The 15755-nt window shown below is 38.2% G+C and overlaps 1 protein-coding gene across 1 annotated transcript in view; it reads left to right on the plus strand.

Annotated features, from left to right (window-relative positions):
* Positions 1-15755, plus strand: part of ADAMTSL1 (ADAMTS like 1) — an 878428-nt gene that overhangs the window by 246583 nt on the left and 616090 nt on the right. The window contains exon 2 of the mRNA XM_047098171.1: positions 201-320. Coding sequence (XP_046954127.1) covers positions 201-320 — 120 coding nt within the window. The remainder of the gene's footprint in view (positions 1-200; positions 321-15755) is intronic.

Here is a 15755-nt window from a genome sequence, read left to right on the forward strand (position 1 = left end):
GCATCCATCCAAGGAGTCACATGCCAGAATATTCTAGCGGCTCTCACATTAATATGTATTTGCGTGCATTGTTTTTGATTGCTCTAATCAGACTTGAAATGAATCCAAGAAGTTTCCTCAACTCAGAGACATTAATTCTTCAATGTTCCCCTCCCTCCAGGCTTTGTCTGAAGGCTGAATTTGCTATCTTATCTCCCTAGGTATGCGGAGACCAAAGCCAAGGAGCTGTTTTCCTGAGGGAATTTACGCTAATTCGAAGAGAGAGTCTTCATGAAGATTTCCTGTCTGACCTCTTGAATAGTCACAAAACTGAAGACCCGGTATAGTGTCTCTTTTATTTATTCTTAGAAACACTGTAGTTCCGTCGCTAATTTTGACTTGTGGTGGTGGTTGGTTTTAGCAAATCCGAAGAGGTCTGGATGGTATTTTCTCATATCTATGACCAGAGGGAAGCAAAGCAATAGCTCAGTGGACAGACTGTATGGGGCAACATTCTACCCTCTCCTGGGTCTGGCAAGCCTCAAACATTTTACTTGAGCATTAAAGTTTGTTTGGGGCAACGTGTGGAGGATTCACATTAAAATAACTGATGTTTTGCCAGCGAGTCTGAATATGAAATGATAATCATTTAAATGAGTGAAGAAAAAAAAGGAGATTTATATGTAAATTGTTTTATGAGTCAGTGGAAATTCCACCATCTTCCCATACTGGTTTCTTTGTGGATATTTTTACTTCAAAGTGTTAGTCATATTTATTTTATGAAAGTTTGTTTCTCTGGTGGTGGTTTTGGAAAAAAAAAAAAAAATGAAAGTCTCCAAAGTGAACTCTGAGATGAAAACAAGTAGTATAGTTGACTGTTGATGTCAAGATTCAGGGTCCACTCTACTTGCAAATCAAGTCATAATTTGTATTCTGTGCTTTATTGTGAGAATTGGATGGATAACTTCGGAAAGTTTCAAATGTGGCTCTTCATTGTGATGACCTTGTGCTCGAAAGGGACCACACTGGAATTAGAGATTTCTTCTCCACTCAGAAAATAATGACTTAGGTCATGTCCAAAGCAAACACACAAGTGGCTTTATTTCTACCTCTTGTGTCCTGCCCCCTTATAGCCTCTCTCCGGAGGGTGTTTTGGGCACATTAATCTCACAAACTTCTAGATACTGAGTAAATCTGCTCTCTCAGTAGCCACTCATGGTCAGCTCTTACTGTTTCTGTCATTTCCATCTTCTCTGTGACAGACATTCATATTCTTTTCAAAGCTTGTGCCCCAACATGGACAAGAACAGTGGGAAAGCTTCCCAAAGGAACTATAATTTTCATGTGGTTCATATATATATGTATTTCTCAGTAAACTCAGAAAATGCAGAGCCTGCCTATTAAACTTTTATTGTTTGCTCAAGGCTTTGTGTGTGTGTTATCTACTATGGTACACACACATTGCCACCTAAGTTTTATTACTTCTTTCTGAGAACATTATCTTGTCATTATATTTTAACTTTGCCCCATTTGGTGTTATGCAAAATCTGAACTATGTTAGCTCAGTTCAGATTTGGTTTATGAAAAGTCCTGTTAAGTACTGCTCCGTGGATACCATATGCAAACCTCATAAGCAAGTCTAATTATTACGTAATTTATACCATAAAGGAAATTGAATAATATGAACTAGTTATGAACATAATGGAATTGTCATAGCTGTGCCACTAAAAACAATTTTGGTCACTTGGCAAGCATTGAAGGGTGTCATGAACATTATTATTACATAGTATTACATTGATTTACATCATAATGAAAACTGTTCATGCTGCAGAATTTTCTCAAACTCACTGAGGTCATAAGTAATTGAGTGGGTGGTAGCATTTAACCTGAAAGAGGAATTACCTACCAGCACAAATAGTCAGAACTGGGGTTGTATAAGAAAATGGCAGGGAAGAGAAAAGATCAAAGCTTCCTGAATACCAGAAGCTAATCCAGTCTCCTAATAAATTTATGTAATTCTAACAATTTCTTTGGAAGGTATGTCTCTCTATCTGAGAACTTTGCTTGGACCATAGGATATAAAACTTTGCAAGTATAACTTTATTTTCTAGATAGGCATTGAAAGATCAATCACCACAGTCTCAGTGTTTGTCTAAGGGGAAGAGTTCAAACAGGAGTAGTTACTTGTATCAATAGCCAGAACAGTGAAATTCCCTTTGTGGCCAGGTATATATGAGTTTCTGCTACATCGCGGGGAAACTCTGCAACAGGATGGGGGAATCATCAAGGAGAAAACTTCCTGGTATAGGTTGCAAAACCACTTCACACAGGCAAACGGGTAAGAGGAAAAATGGTTGAGTCATAATCTGTTTGTCCAATTCTATCTGCTTACAGTCTGCTTACAAGTAAGTTCTCCTTAATAGCCCAGGGACATCCATAATCATATTTCACTGCCCCTACAGGATTAGCAGCTCTACTCCTTGAGATGGGGATCCATGTTGACTCTCACCTCCTTAGCACCCACCCCTGCACTTGCATATGATAAGTGCTCAGTTGTGGCAAGTGTTGATGGAAAAAACCCACCATGACTATTCTTAGCTTTTTTTTTTTAATTGAAAACATGGTGAGAATTCCATCACAGGCTACTCCTGAAAAGGGCCTTATATATGTGAAAATCCTTCTAAATGCAAAGTGTTCTTGTTAAAATAGTATGAATAACTTCAGTTTTTAATGAGGTGATGAAAGAACATTTGGGATTATCTTCATGATGTCCTTTCAAGTCAGTGTATATGTTTGTAACAAAGAATGTGAATACGGGGTTTGCCTACTGGAAATTTATAGTTGTGGAAGTAACAAATTTATCCCTAATATGTATAACATCTTGGACAGAAGTGGCATTCAGTGTAGGAAACACCCTGTCATACTTTTGTTTAAAATAATTGCTATCCTCATTTTAGGTCTTTCATTTTTCTTCTCTCATGACCTTTCTTTATCCTTTCAAATAATTTTTGAAAACCAGAGCAGCCTGACTTGACTTATTTGTGGATCTCTTTCCCTCAAAAGCTTATTTTGGTCATTTTTGACCTTAAAGTGACACTTCCTCAACTAGGGTCTCTTGGCACAGATTGACTTTTACATTGAATTAGAAAAACTTTCTAGTAACTTTCTCTCCAAGGGCTAATTCCACTCTCCACATTTTGAAAAGCAGTCTAAGGGAGCCATTTGTCTAGAATCCACAGCAGGCGACTAAACTTCTAATCATTGTCTGAAACTCTGCATGTATGTGATTTGCATTGTTTGCAGAAATAGGATGTTTGTCAAAGGCTGTTATTCATTATTGGAAGAGTGGAGGGATAGATCATGTTGTCTTTGATTGTGAGCTGGATACAAAATTTGGATAACAATTAACATGAAATTCACTACAAAATGGGATTTTCTTCAGTATGTAATTTAGGGCAAACCTCATTTGCCTGCAGCTTTGTGGTTCACAAAGCAGTTATTTAAGCCATCTTGTACCTAAATGAAAGTAATTTGAATAATTTCTTATTTAATAATAATTTATTATGTTATTTAAATTGAGGGTAGAATGTTCCTTTAATGACTAGTGAAATAGAGGTGAGCTTTCAGGAAGGGATGCTCAAAAAGGCCTATTTTTAATAATTGTGTGTGAAAAGGGAGTTTGTTTTTAAGGTCAAGTCGGTAATTCTCCAAAACTTAACTGAAACAAAAAATGCAGTTGATTAAAAACGGTTCTGCTTTAGAGTAAATTATTTTTTCTTACTCAGTTTAGGCAGGGGAGCTGGTAGGGACAAGTATTATTTCTATGAACTGAAAAATGAGTTCAACCAACACATAAACACTTACGTAAAATGGAATATAACTGTTTCCATATGTTCTCAAGGTGTTCACCACCCTCCTCCCCAACCTGCCAAGGGAAAGGAAACACTGGAATTTAACTGCTAACGTCTGAAGATAATAACTTAATTTGCTTAATTGTACTTCTCAACTGGCTACTATTTTAGAGTATTTAGTAGACCTAAGCACAAGGAGGTAGCCATGTGTCAAAAGCATTTAAGTTACTGAACGTGAGCAATGACCCCCTTTGTTGACCTCTCACTAGCATCTTCCCACCTGAACCTATTCCGCACGCCCTGGACAGAATTGCCTTTTCCCAGAACAAATAGTTGGATCTGTTTGTTCCCCCTAAGTGTTTGTGGAATAAAGAGTAGAAGGAATTAACATTTAATGGCAAATGTACACGCTCAAAGTGGCATGCAACTTCCCAAAGCCTTATTGATGAGGGACCAGTGTATTTTTTTCTTAACTGATTTTATATAAAGAAGAAATGTGCAGTCATATTGAAGGAGCCAGGTGTTTAAAAAGTAGAAGTCCAGGGCGCCTGGGTGGCTCGGTCGGTTAATCTTCAGACTCTTGGTTTCAGCTCAGGTCATGATCTCACGGTTTGTGCATTCGAGCCCTGCATTGGGTTCTGTGCTGACAGCACAGAGCCTGCCTGGGATTTTCTCTCTCCCTTTCTCTCTGCCTCTCTTCCACTCTCTCTGTTTCTCAAAATAAATAAACTTAAAAAAAATTTTAAATAAATAAGTAAATAATGGAAGTCCATTTCAATTCAATGTGTAATTTTTATGGCACACTTATAGGTATAACTTGAATTGGCGATCCCTTGGGAAAATATACTGAGACAGAAAGAGTAGATTTGGTTTCTAGTACATTTGCTAGTTCATGTTATATAATATGATGTCACCAAGAAAAAATCAGAACACCCTACAAATTATATATATGTCGCCCTTTGAGGGTTTTAAATATTTTACTTGCCTGTGTTTGCAAGACTTATCTAATGCATTCTGACTCTACCAGTCATGAACTGTTGAAAAAAATTACTTTAAGTTCAGTATATGAATATTTTATATAACTTCACATTTTCTGATTATTTTTTGATATTTGAAACCAGAACTCCACATCATTTCTACATTTCTGTCAGGACAGAGGAAGCTTGGAGAAGGCCAAATATGCACCAAGCACTTTCCTAAGGAGTTTATACAAATTTCTCAGAACAACCTGAGATAGGCAATAGTAGCTCCATTTTCGGTAGTGATGACCAATTGGGAATGTAATTTTTGAAAGATACCACTCATAATTGTAACAAAACTATAAGAATGTAGGTCTGAAAAAGATATTAAACCTGAATGGAATGTCAATGAATAACTCAAACATGGATTTTATTAATAGCATGCTAATACTCATTGAAGATATATGTTCAATATTACTAGTCATCAGGGATGTACAAATTAAAACAACAAGGATACAGCATTGATGCCCATCAGATTGGCAAAAAATTAAGAGTTGACAAAGGCATTATCAGTGATCAAGAAAGATAGTAAGACACAGTCCTATATTGCTGTTGGGGTATAAATCGGAATAGCCAGTTTAAACAGCAACTTTCCAGTATCTGTAAAGTGGAGTATATGCGTGTCCTAAATCCCACCAATTTCTCTTTAGGAATGTACCCTAGAGAAACACTTACATAGATATCAACAAAGTGTTAAATGTTATGGCCTAAAATTGAAAGAAAACCTTAAATATTCATTAGAAGGTAAATAGATGAACTACTAGTGGTTTATTTAAAAAAGAAAATACTGTAGGCGCAGTTAAAATAAATGACTGGATCTGTATACATTGGATCAATCTCAAAAATATAGTGTTGAGGGGAAATGATACCACTTCGTAATATATAATTTGTATCAATTTGAGTATCACATAAATATTTATTAGATGTTCAGAAGAAATGATTATGTAGAAAAACAAGGGTGCGAAAAATTTGCTCCAACAACGTCACGTTGGTGACTCTCTGCATAGGAAGAAAAGAAGGGCATCAGGTTGGGGCCATGTGCATGGTACACTTTAATCATATCCATATTTTATTTTTCAAAGAAGAATATGATAAGATGTTACTATATGTTTACACTGAGAATGGTCACAAAGAAAGTTTATTATTCCTTGCACTTTTTATGTTTGGAATATTTTTAAATACATGTATAATAAAACCTTCAGGGTAATGTCTGGCAAAAATCAGCACCAAATGAATGCTCTTTTTATTAGCAGTGGTTGAACTGGCAAATCATTGAAACAAAGTGACAAAACTCAGTGCCCAAGATTTAATATATACACTATTCCCATTTTTGCTTCAGAATATAATTAAGGAGTAGTCAAATGTATGACAACAGAATACAAGATCATGGGGCCTCCTATCAGTTCATGAACTGCAGCTCCAGTAAATAATGTCAGGATGATGAATCTCAGTATTTAAGGAGAAGGACTACTTCTTTACCCTTGACCTTTGTAATTAACTGGAAAAAAAAAACCCATTATCCTCAGAGGGAAAATTTTTTTTTTTCAATTTCTAATTTCTTTGCAACTTATACAGTTCCTATCTGTTGTTTATGAGATGTCCATCATTTGCTAGGATTCTGTCATTTACTGCAAACACAAATAGATATCAAGATTAATTATCTAAAGGGCACTGGAGGTAATATAATGTGAAGCATTAAAAATTTCAACTCTCGGGGTGTCTGGGTTGCTCAGCTGGTTGAGTTCCTGACTCTCGATTTCAGCTCAGTCCATGATCTCGCAGTTTGTGAGTTCAAGCCCTACATAGGGCTCTGCGCTGACAGTGGGGAGGCTGCTTGGGATTCTCTGTCTCCCTTTCTCTCTCTCTGCCCCTCCCCCGCTTGTTCTCTATGTCTCAAAATAAATAAATAAATATTTAAAAAAAAACTCAACTCTCATGCAAGCAGATTTTTAAGAGCAATCAACCTCTCAAATAAAAAAATGTACTTCTTTTAAAAAATTAACATCAGTTAGAAATATATAAATAACAAGTGTGAATTTTAGGACTCTGTTAGAGTGCATTTTCAGGTTTCACACTCTGAGATCCTCCCCAAAGAAACTTTGTCAGCACTGATGAAATTTCAGTATTAAATAAATTCTTCCTAGTTCATTCCAACTTTGTTCCTTTAAACTAGTACTCAAATTCCTGAGATAGTCTCCACTGACAGTTATCCTAAAGTAAGCGAGAATACTTCGAAATGAATATCGGATATCTTCAGTAAAAGTTATAAATGTGAGGAGCTGACTCTTTGCTGCTTTTCTCTGGAACTTGGCTAATAAGCATAAACTCCTCAGATTTAAATTGCTCCTCAGAAAATCACTTGGGGCACCCAAGAATAATTTATTGCTTCCTTAATATAAAGAGCTAATTCATCTCGTGAAAAGACCAATAACTTTCAAAGGAGTTCCTCAGCTGTTCTAAGGTGGTACTGAAACTATCAGCCCGTGTGATGACTTTCAATGCCTATCTGTAACAGACCATTTTGATGACGTAGTTGTGTATGGAGGTGCTGTCCATCAGTAGCTGCAAGCAGCTGGGGCGGGGGTCGGGGGGGGGGGGTAGTTGCTGACTCCTCCAACAGCTGGACAAGGTCATTTGACACCAGGCATCTGTATAAGGAGACCCTGAGTAGAATCGGAGAGGTCAGAGGACAGCCTAATGGAATCTTGTAACTGAGAGTCCACATTCTGTCACTTGAATTTAAGAAAGTATGAAAGAATACTGTGGGTTGTGGGCAAGGACAAAATGACCTTTTGATGCAGCACGTCCTTTTAAAGTTTATATAATCTTCTAATTGGATAGACATGATTTTTTTTAAGTAGGTGCTATTTCAGAGTAGGTAGAAATGTAGGCCTTTAAACTGAGATTGTAATTGGGTTGACCAATTGAAGCAAAAATTAAAAGGACATTATTTACTAGCATGATATTATTGCATAAATGTAATCTCCAAATGTTGGTTTTAAAATTCTGTGTGCCATTCTACCTTCATTAATAGTAACTCTTTTTTTTAACAGTAACTTTTAAGTAAGAAGGTCATGTTTTTGTTCGGTTTAGAAAATAATAGCAATATTACTCAATGAAAAGTTTTGAAAGGAGTACATTTCAGTTTTTCTTTTTGTTATCTTATTAAGTTTGATTTCAACTTGTTATTGACAAAGGACAAAATGAATACTCTCAAAAAAAAAAAAGATCTTTTACTTACATCACTTAAATATACATATGTAACTTCTGCTAAGCGAAGATATCTTTATCTACAATTAAATCGTTTTACCAAAACTAATAATGTGAGATTTGATGTAAAAGTGTCACTTATGGAGCCTAAGACCCGAGGAGAGGTTGTGTTGTTGGGATGAGAGGCTTTATTTCGAACTGGCTGTGAGACTTCAGGCAAGTCATGTATCTTCCTGAACCTCATTTTCCTGACTTTTAAAATAAATACACTCTGGATGGCTTTGCACCTCTAGAATACTGCATCTCAAAGTAGATATTTAATGGAAACTTCAGATTCCTTAACATTGTTATTTGATGATGTATTTTTACAGAATTAAAAAAATGTTTATTTATTTTTGAGAGAAAGAGAGAGAGAGAGAGAGAGAGAGAGAGAGAATGGGAATCCCAAGCAGGCTCCTCACTGTCAGCACAGAGCCTAATGCGGGGCTCAAACCCACAAACCGTGAGATCGTGAGCTGAGCTTGAAACCAAGAGTTGAATGTTTAACTGATTGAGCCACCCAGGCACCTCATGATATTTTTTGATTACCACTCAAGTTATCTTTTATGTCAGAACTGGTTATGTGTTTCTAGATTCAGATCTTCCTACACCTGTAATAGATTCACCTTCCTTCACAGTTCTCTACAAATACCCACTGTCTGCCTACGCAATCTACATGTACCTTTACCAACATAATATCGTTGAAAGCTCCATGTTGCCCTTCACATAATGAGTACTTGTATGTCAAAGCCAATTATATGTTTCAGGAAAGCTGAGTTCCTCAAACACAGTTTAATGTCAAAACCCCTTAGTGTGGTCCCTCCTTAACTTTAACCTTATTTCTGACAACATCCATTTAGACCTTCTTCACTCCAGCTCGCTGAGACCACGCTTTGTTCCCATATGCAATTATCAGCTCAGGGCTTTGCTCATAGGGCCTGTTCCTGGTATGTCCTTCTTCCCTCTTCTCTAGACTTGTCTTTATTGACCCAGCTCAAGTTTCCCTTGCTCCAGGAAACTGGCTCACAGGATGGGCTTGTCTCTCCAAATTCCTACAGCATTCACCATCTTTGCTTATGGAGCCAGCCAGGGCTCTGCCTTCTCAGGCTGCCCAGAGAACCCTATGCAAATGTGAAGAGTTCATGACTCAGGCTCAGGACAGTCCACTGTCAGTCCACAATCTACAGGGATGATCTGCCCAAGGGAGAATATTAGTGCAAGTCTGGGAAAAGAAACAGGAAATTGTGAAATCTCAGAGGGTCGAGTATGGTGGAGGGATGGAGGAGAGGGGAAGGGCAAGTGAGGGTTTGACTAGAGGTGCACTGGGGCACAAGGCAGTCAGAAAATTCAGACTAGGAGTTAATTCTGGGGTCCCGTTCCAAGAATATTGCCCATTGGTTGTAGCATCCCTCCTACTTTGTGTCTCTATTTATGTTTTCATATATATAGACCATCTTCCCTAGATATCTTTTAAACAAGGACTATGTTTTACAATACTTGGTTTGCCCAGCACACAGAAGAGTGTGTGAAGAGTAATAATAATAATAACACAACAATAAAAATAACAGCAATGAGAATTTGAACTGTCATTTATTGTCCATACTTTCTGTACCAGGTATTTCCTAAAGCACTTTGCATTCATATTTCATTAATCCTAAGAAGAGGGTGCTATCCCCTCCTAACAGGTGAAGAAATGAAGAAGGAAAGTAACTTTCGCAGGGTCACAAAACTTAATTGTTACATAAATGATTAAAATACTGTACGTGTAAAGAGTAGGGATTGATCTCAGCAACCATTTACTGAGCACCTAGTCGTACTAGTCTAGGTGCTACCAGGGTATAAAGAGCTGAATTAAGCAGCGCTTGCTTTCTAGGAGTGTAAACCATCAACACTTTAATTCTAACTGTGGAAATGTTTTTGTTTTTGGATAAGGTCACCAGGGTAATGGCAGAGCACTTAGATTATGAGTATCACTTTAGAATACCTCATCCTTTTAACAGGAAAGTCTTCAGAAATAGCACTTGATTTATTTTGTTTTTTTAAAGGGTTGGACTTGATTATGTATGAAGCAGGTTCAAAGGAGCTGCTGAACACACTACATTTCAGGTGGACTTTATTTGAGTTTGAATTAGATTCCCTTGCAGAGTTATTGCTTCGCACACTCCATTGCCCTTTAATGGATGTGAGTGGATGTATGTTCAGATGGCTGCTTGCCTCCAGTTTGAAAGTGCAATTTAAGTGGATTGGTTTGGAAGTATGACCAGTTACCATTGCTGGTGAGTGTTCCAAGTTTCTATGGAGACAACTGATCTTCATGTGTTACATATTGGCCCCAAAGTATGAATGAGTGTGTGTGTGTGGAGGATATACATAAGAAGGTATGTTAAATAAGTTGCTAAAAACTATGGTGTCCTGTGCTGAACTCCAATATGGTATAATTCTTAGGAAGGGCAGAAAGAAAGGTCCTTAGCTTTTCAAGTGCCCTACCTCCTTGGCAACTCACAATTTATGCCACTCATGGGAATTTGGCTACAAGACTGTGCCATTTAGTATTCAGTCCACTGCATGTGACTGGAACATCCCCAAATAGTAGTATAAGTGTATACATTTGTTTCTCTTCTATGTAAAAGAAATTTTCCAGGGATAGAAATTTCAGGACCAGTGTGAACAAAGGTGCTAGGGACCCAGACTCATGACATTTTTCTCCTAAATCATCTTAGCCTCTGCCTCCCTTTCCCAAGGACTCCCTTGTGTTCCAAAATGGCTACCAGAGCTCCAGCCATTCCTATTCTAGGCAATGAGATAGAGGAAGGGACAAAAAATAAGGTGCTAATGCATAAAAAGGTATATACCAGCTGGCTCCTAAGCCAGAAGCTGCCACTTAGCATCTCCTCCAAATAGCTCACTGGCATGAACTTAGCTACATAGCCATGTAGAGGATGCAGGGGAACCAGGGTCACACAACCTTTGTCCTGGGCAGCTATATACTTAGTTTAAGGATGAAGAGGGAAAGAATTTTGGAGTGAGGAGCCAGTGGCCTTTCCCATAATGATACACTAAGTGGGATGATAATTGAACTGAATCCTTAGTTTATATACTGAATACAAATTCACTTTGCATTGGCTTCAAGATTTTTTGGAGTAATAAAATTGTTCTGGAATCAGATAGTAGTGATGGTTGCACGATATGCTGAAAACCACTGACGTCTCTACTTTATTTTTTTATTAAATTTTTTAAATGTTCATTTATTATTGAGAGACTGAAACAGAGCGTGAGTGGAAGAGGGGCAGAGAGAGAGGGGAAGACACGAGTCCAAAGCAGGCTCCAGGCTCTGAGCTGTCAGCACAGAGCCCAGCACAGAGCTCAAACCCATGAACCGTGAGATCATGACCTGAGCCAAAGTTGGATGTTTAACTGACTGCCCAGGCACCCCCTGAAGTCTATACTTTAAAAGGGTGGATATCATGGTATATGAATCATATCTCCATTAAAAAAACAAACAAACAAAACTCTGGGGTCTGTGAAATTTTTCAATCTAAGACCAATGACACAGAGGCACAAATCTTTATTTCCCAGAACATAAGGAGGGTAGCTCAAAAGAGAGATCAAAGGCTATGACAACATGGCTCAGTGGTTCTCTTTGATAGATGGGGAACTGCCCCCATGCCGTACTCCCTGCCTGGTGCTGAGTGCAAGGGACATGCAGGAGAATGGGTTGAGCTTTGGAGCAGCTAGTTGTGATTATGACAGTGACAAGTATGGCAATAGCAAACACTTCTCCATCAGACATTGGCTAAATTTGTTACATATATGATCATCATAATGGCAAACTCTTCAGTTAATATCAGGATAATCCTTATGAGGAAACTGAGGCACATATTGGTTAACTAACTTTTCAAGGTCACACTTCGTATACAGTAGAACCTGGTTTCAAATCCAATAGTCTGGCTTCGTGATCTATGCTCCTAACTGCTATACTACACTTACAGGCTTTCTCCTGCTATCTAAAGTCATCTCTCCCATTTTAAGGGAGAAGTCCCCTTCTTTTATGGGTTTTGTGATTTTTATAATATATATTTAAAATTAGATTAGATTATAGTTATTCAAGTTATTTTATTAACACTGGATATCTTCTGTCTCAAGATTGCCTCATTGATTTTCATACTCAATGCTGTCCTGAACTAACTAGGAGCATGAGGTCAATTATCAAGACACACACACACACACACACACACACACACACACACACACACACAGTTGAAGAAGGTGACCTACTCTACCAGGCTTGTTTTTAATTAGATATGTAAAGCACATATTTCCTTTGTCTAACCTGATATGATGCAATAAGACAAATTTATTTAATTTTTCTTTTCTTCCAGATGATCCTATATGGTCCTTGTAAATGTATGGGTTGCTTTTGAAAGGCAAAGCATCTTTTTTTTTTGAAAAAACATAGAAGTTGTTTGTAGTTTTCTGACCATTTAGGGTATGGATGTTTATTGTACTCTTATTTCTGTAATTAAACAATGCATGCAAATTGAAAAAGTTTATTTTTGAGGCAGTTCAAGGCTTGGGCAGTTCTACCTTGGAGTAGAAATACACTTTCAAAATGTATGTACATGGAATTCTTCTGTGTGTAATCAGTACACATGATATGTGCAACACGAACTAAAATCTGGAGAAACACATTTACAAAAGTGTAAATTTGACTGGGTTTCCCCTTTACGAGGGTGCTGCCTTATACTTATGAAGTAGGATATTTTTGTGTACTTATTGCTTATCTGATTCTACACCATTTTACTTACTCTATGACTATGTTAGGGCAAACATTAGGACAAAAATAGTCCAAATTTCATAATTGCAAAACCAAAAATCACACATAGGTATATGCAATCTCAATAGAAATATAGTAAAAGTATAGTTTTAATGGGAAGACAGTAAGAATCTTACCTGGTTTTTTAAAGCTTAGTGAATATCCACTATCTCCAAAGAAAGAGAACGACTATTATAAACTTATAAAACTATTTTTGAACATGTGTATTTCAGAATTTATAATTTTTCCTACTCAAATACAGATGTGGTGGGTATAAGTGGGGCAGTCACACACTCAGGTGTGCAAAAGAGTGACTTTGGTTGCCTTTTGTAATCAAATTTCCTTTTTATTTTGTGTTTTATACCACCCCTGTCCCATTTATCCTGATGGAGAAGTTAATTTAGTCCCTTCTGGGTGAATTTAGTACAAGTTAGTGATTTGGGTCCAGGATTGTTTCTGTTGTATGTGCCCATCGCCCTGTGCCCATTCCCTGGGAAGCATACATAAATGCCACTGCAGAGAAGAGGGGAGAGGTGTATGATTCTAATCTGGCCCTTCACTCAGGGTCTTCTTTTTTTTTTTTTTCAATATATAAAGTTTATTGTCAAATTGGTTTCCATACAACACCCAGTGCTCATCCCAAAAGGTGCCCTCCTCAATACCCATCACCCACCCTCCCCTCCCTCCCACCCCCCATCAACCCTCAGTTTGTTCTCAGTTTTTAAGAGTCTCTTATGCTTTGGCTCTCTCCCACTCTAACCTCTTGTTTTGTTTTTTTTTCCTTCCCCTCCCCCATGGGTTTCTCTTAAGTTTCTCAGGATCCACATAAGAGTGAAACAATATGGTATCTGTCTTTCTCTGTATGGCTTATTTCACTTAGCATCACACTCTCCAGTTCCATCCACGTTGCTACAAAGGGTCAGATTTCATTCTTTCTCATTGCCACGTAGTACTCCATTGTGTATATAAACCACAATTTCTTTTTAAAAATTTTTTTTCAACGTTTTTTTATTTTATTTTTGGGACAGAGAGAGACAGAGCATGAACGAGGGAGGGGCAGAGAGAGAGGGAGACACAGAATCGGAAACAGGCTCCAGGCTCTGAGCCATCAGCCCAGAGCCTGACGCGGGGCTCGAACTCACGGACCGCGAGATCGTGACCTGGCTGAAGTCGGACGCTTAACCGACTGCGCCACCCATGCGCCCCTAAACCACAATGTCTTTATCCATTCATCAGTTGATGGACATTTACGCTCTTTCCATAATTTGGCTATTGTTGAGAATGCTGCTATAAACATTGGGGTACAAGTGCCCCATGCATCAGTACTCCTGTATCCCTTGGGTAAATTCCTAGCAGTGCTATTGTTGGGTCATAGGGTAGGTCTATTTTTAATTTTTTGAGGAACCTCCACATGTTTTCCAGAGTGGCTGCACCAGTTTGCATTCCCACCAACAGTGCAAGAGGGTTCATCCTCTCCAGCATCTGTAGTCTCCTGATTTGTTCATTTTTGGCCACTCTGACTGGCGTGAGGTGGTATCTGAGTGTGGTTTTGATTTGTATTTCCCCGATGAGGAGCGATGTTGAGCATCTTTTCATGTGCCTGTTGGCCATCCGGATGTCTTCTTTAGAGAAGTGTCTATTCATGTTTTCTGCCCATTTCTTCACTGGGTTATTTGTTTTTTGGGTGTGGAGTTTGGTGAGCTCTTTATAGATTTTGGATACTAGCCCTTTGTCCGATAGGTCATTTGCAAATATCTTTTCCCATTCCGTTGGTTGCCTTTTAGTTTTGTTGGTTGTTTCCTTTGCTGTGCAGAAGCTTTTTATCTTCATAAGATCCCAGTAGTTCATTTTTGGTTTTAATTCCCTTGCCTTTGGGGATGTGTCAAGTAAGAAATTGCTACGACTGAGGTCACAGAGGTCTTTTCCTGCTTTCTCCTCTAGGGTTTTGATGGTTTCCTGTCTCACATTCAGGTCCTTTATCCATTTTGAGTTTATTTTTGTGAATGGTGTGAGAAAGTGGTCTAGTTTCAACCTTCTGCATGTTGCTGTCCAGTTCTCCCAGCACCATTTGTTAAAGAGACTGTCTTTTTTCCATTGGATGTTCTTTCCTGCTTTGTCAAAGATGAGTTGGCCATACGTTTGTGGGTCTAGTTCTGGGGTTTCTATTCTATTCCATTGGTCTATGTGTCTGTTTTTGTGCCAATACTATGCTGTCTTGATGATTACAGCTTTGTAGTAGAGGCTAAAGTCTGGGATTGTGATGCCTCCTGCTTTGGTCTTCTTCTTCAAAATTACTTTGGCTATTCGGGGCCTTTTGTGGTTCCATATGAATTTTAGGATTACTTGTTCTAGTTTCGAGAAGAATGCTGGTGCAATTTTGATTGGGATTGCATTGAATGTGTAGATAGCTTTGGGTAGTATTGACATTTTGACAATATTTATTCTTCCAATCCATGAGCACGGAATGTTTTTCCATTTCTTTATATCTTCTTCAATTTCCTTCAGGGTCTTCTTAATCCCACTGGTTCTTGGTATAGATCAAGTCTATGGTCGCTCAACAGGAGACTTGAGGTAAAGGGAAAGGCAGCTTGGACCTCCTACCAGTGGTGATCAAGCTCTGGATCCTTGCTACTAATACCTGCCAAGGTGTAAACTCATCCATCAGATTTCCAGTGAGAACCGTCCAGCCTCGTCAATGTTATCAATCATTATCAGTGATGAACATTTTGACAGACAGACCACCACGTTCTCTTTCTCTGAAAATCCCTGAGTCCTTCTGGAATCTAAAGGGTATTTTAGATGCTACTCTAGATCCAATGGAGATCAGAGTTGAGGGTGTGGACA

Source organism: Lynx rufus, unplaced genomic scaffold (genome assembly GCF_022079265.1).
Source record: "Lynx rufus isolate CCGP_SWC_20201006 ecotype Redwood Valley unplaced genomic scaffold, mLynRuf1.p SCAF_10, whole genome shotgun sequence".
NCBI classification, from domain to species: Eukaryota; Metazoa; Chordata; class Mammalia; order Carnivora; family Felidae; genus Lynx; species Lynx rufus.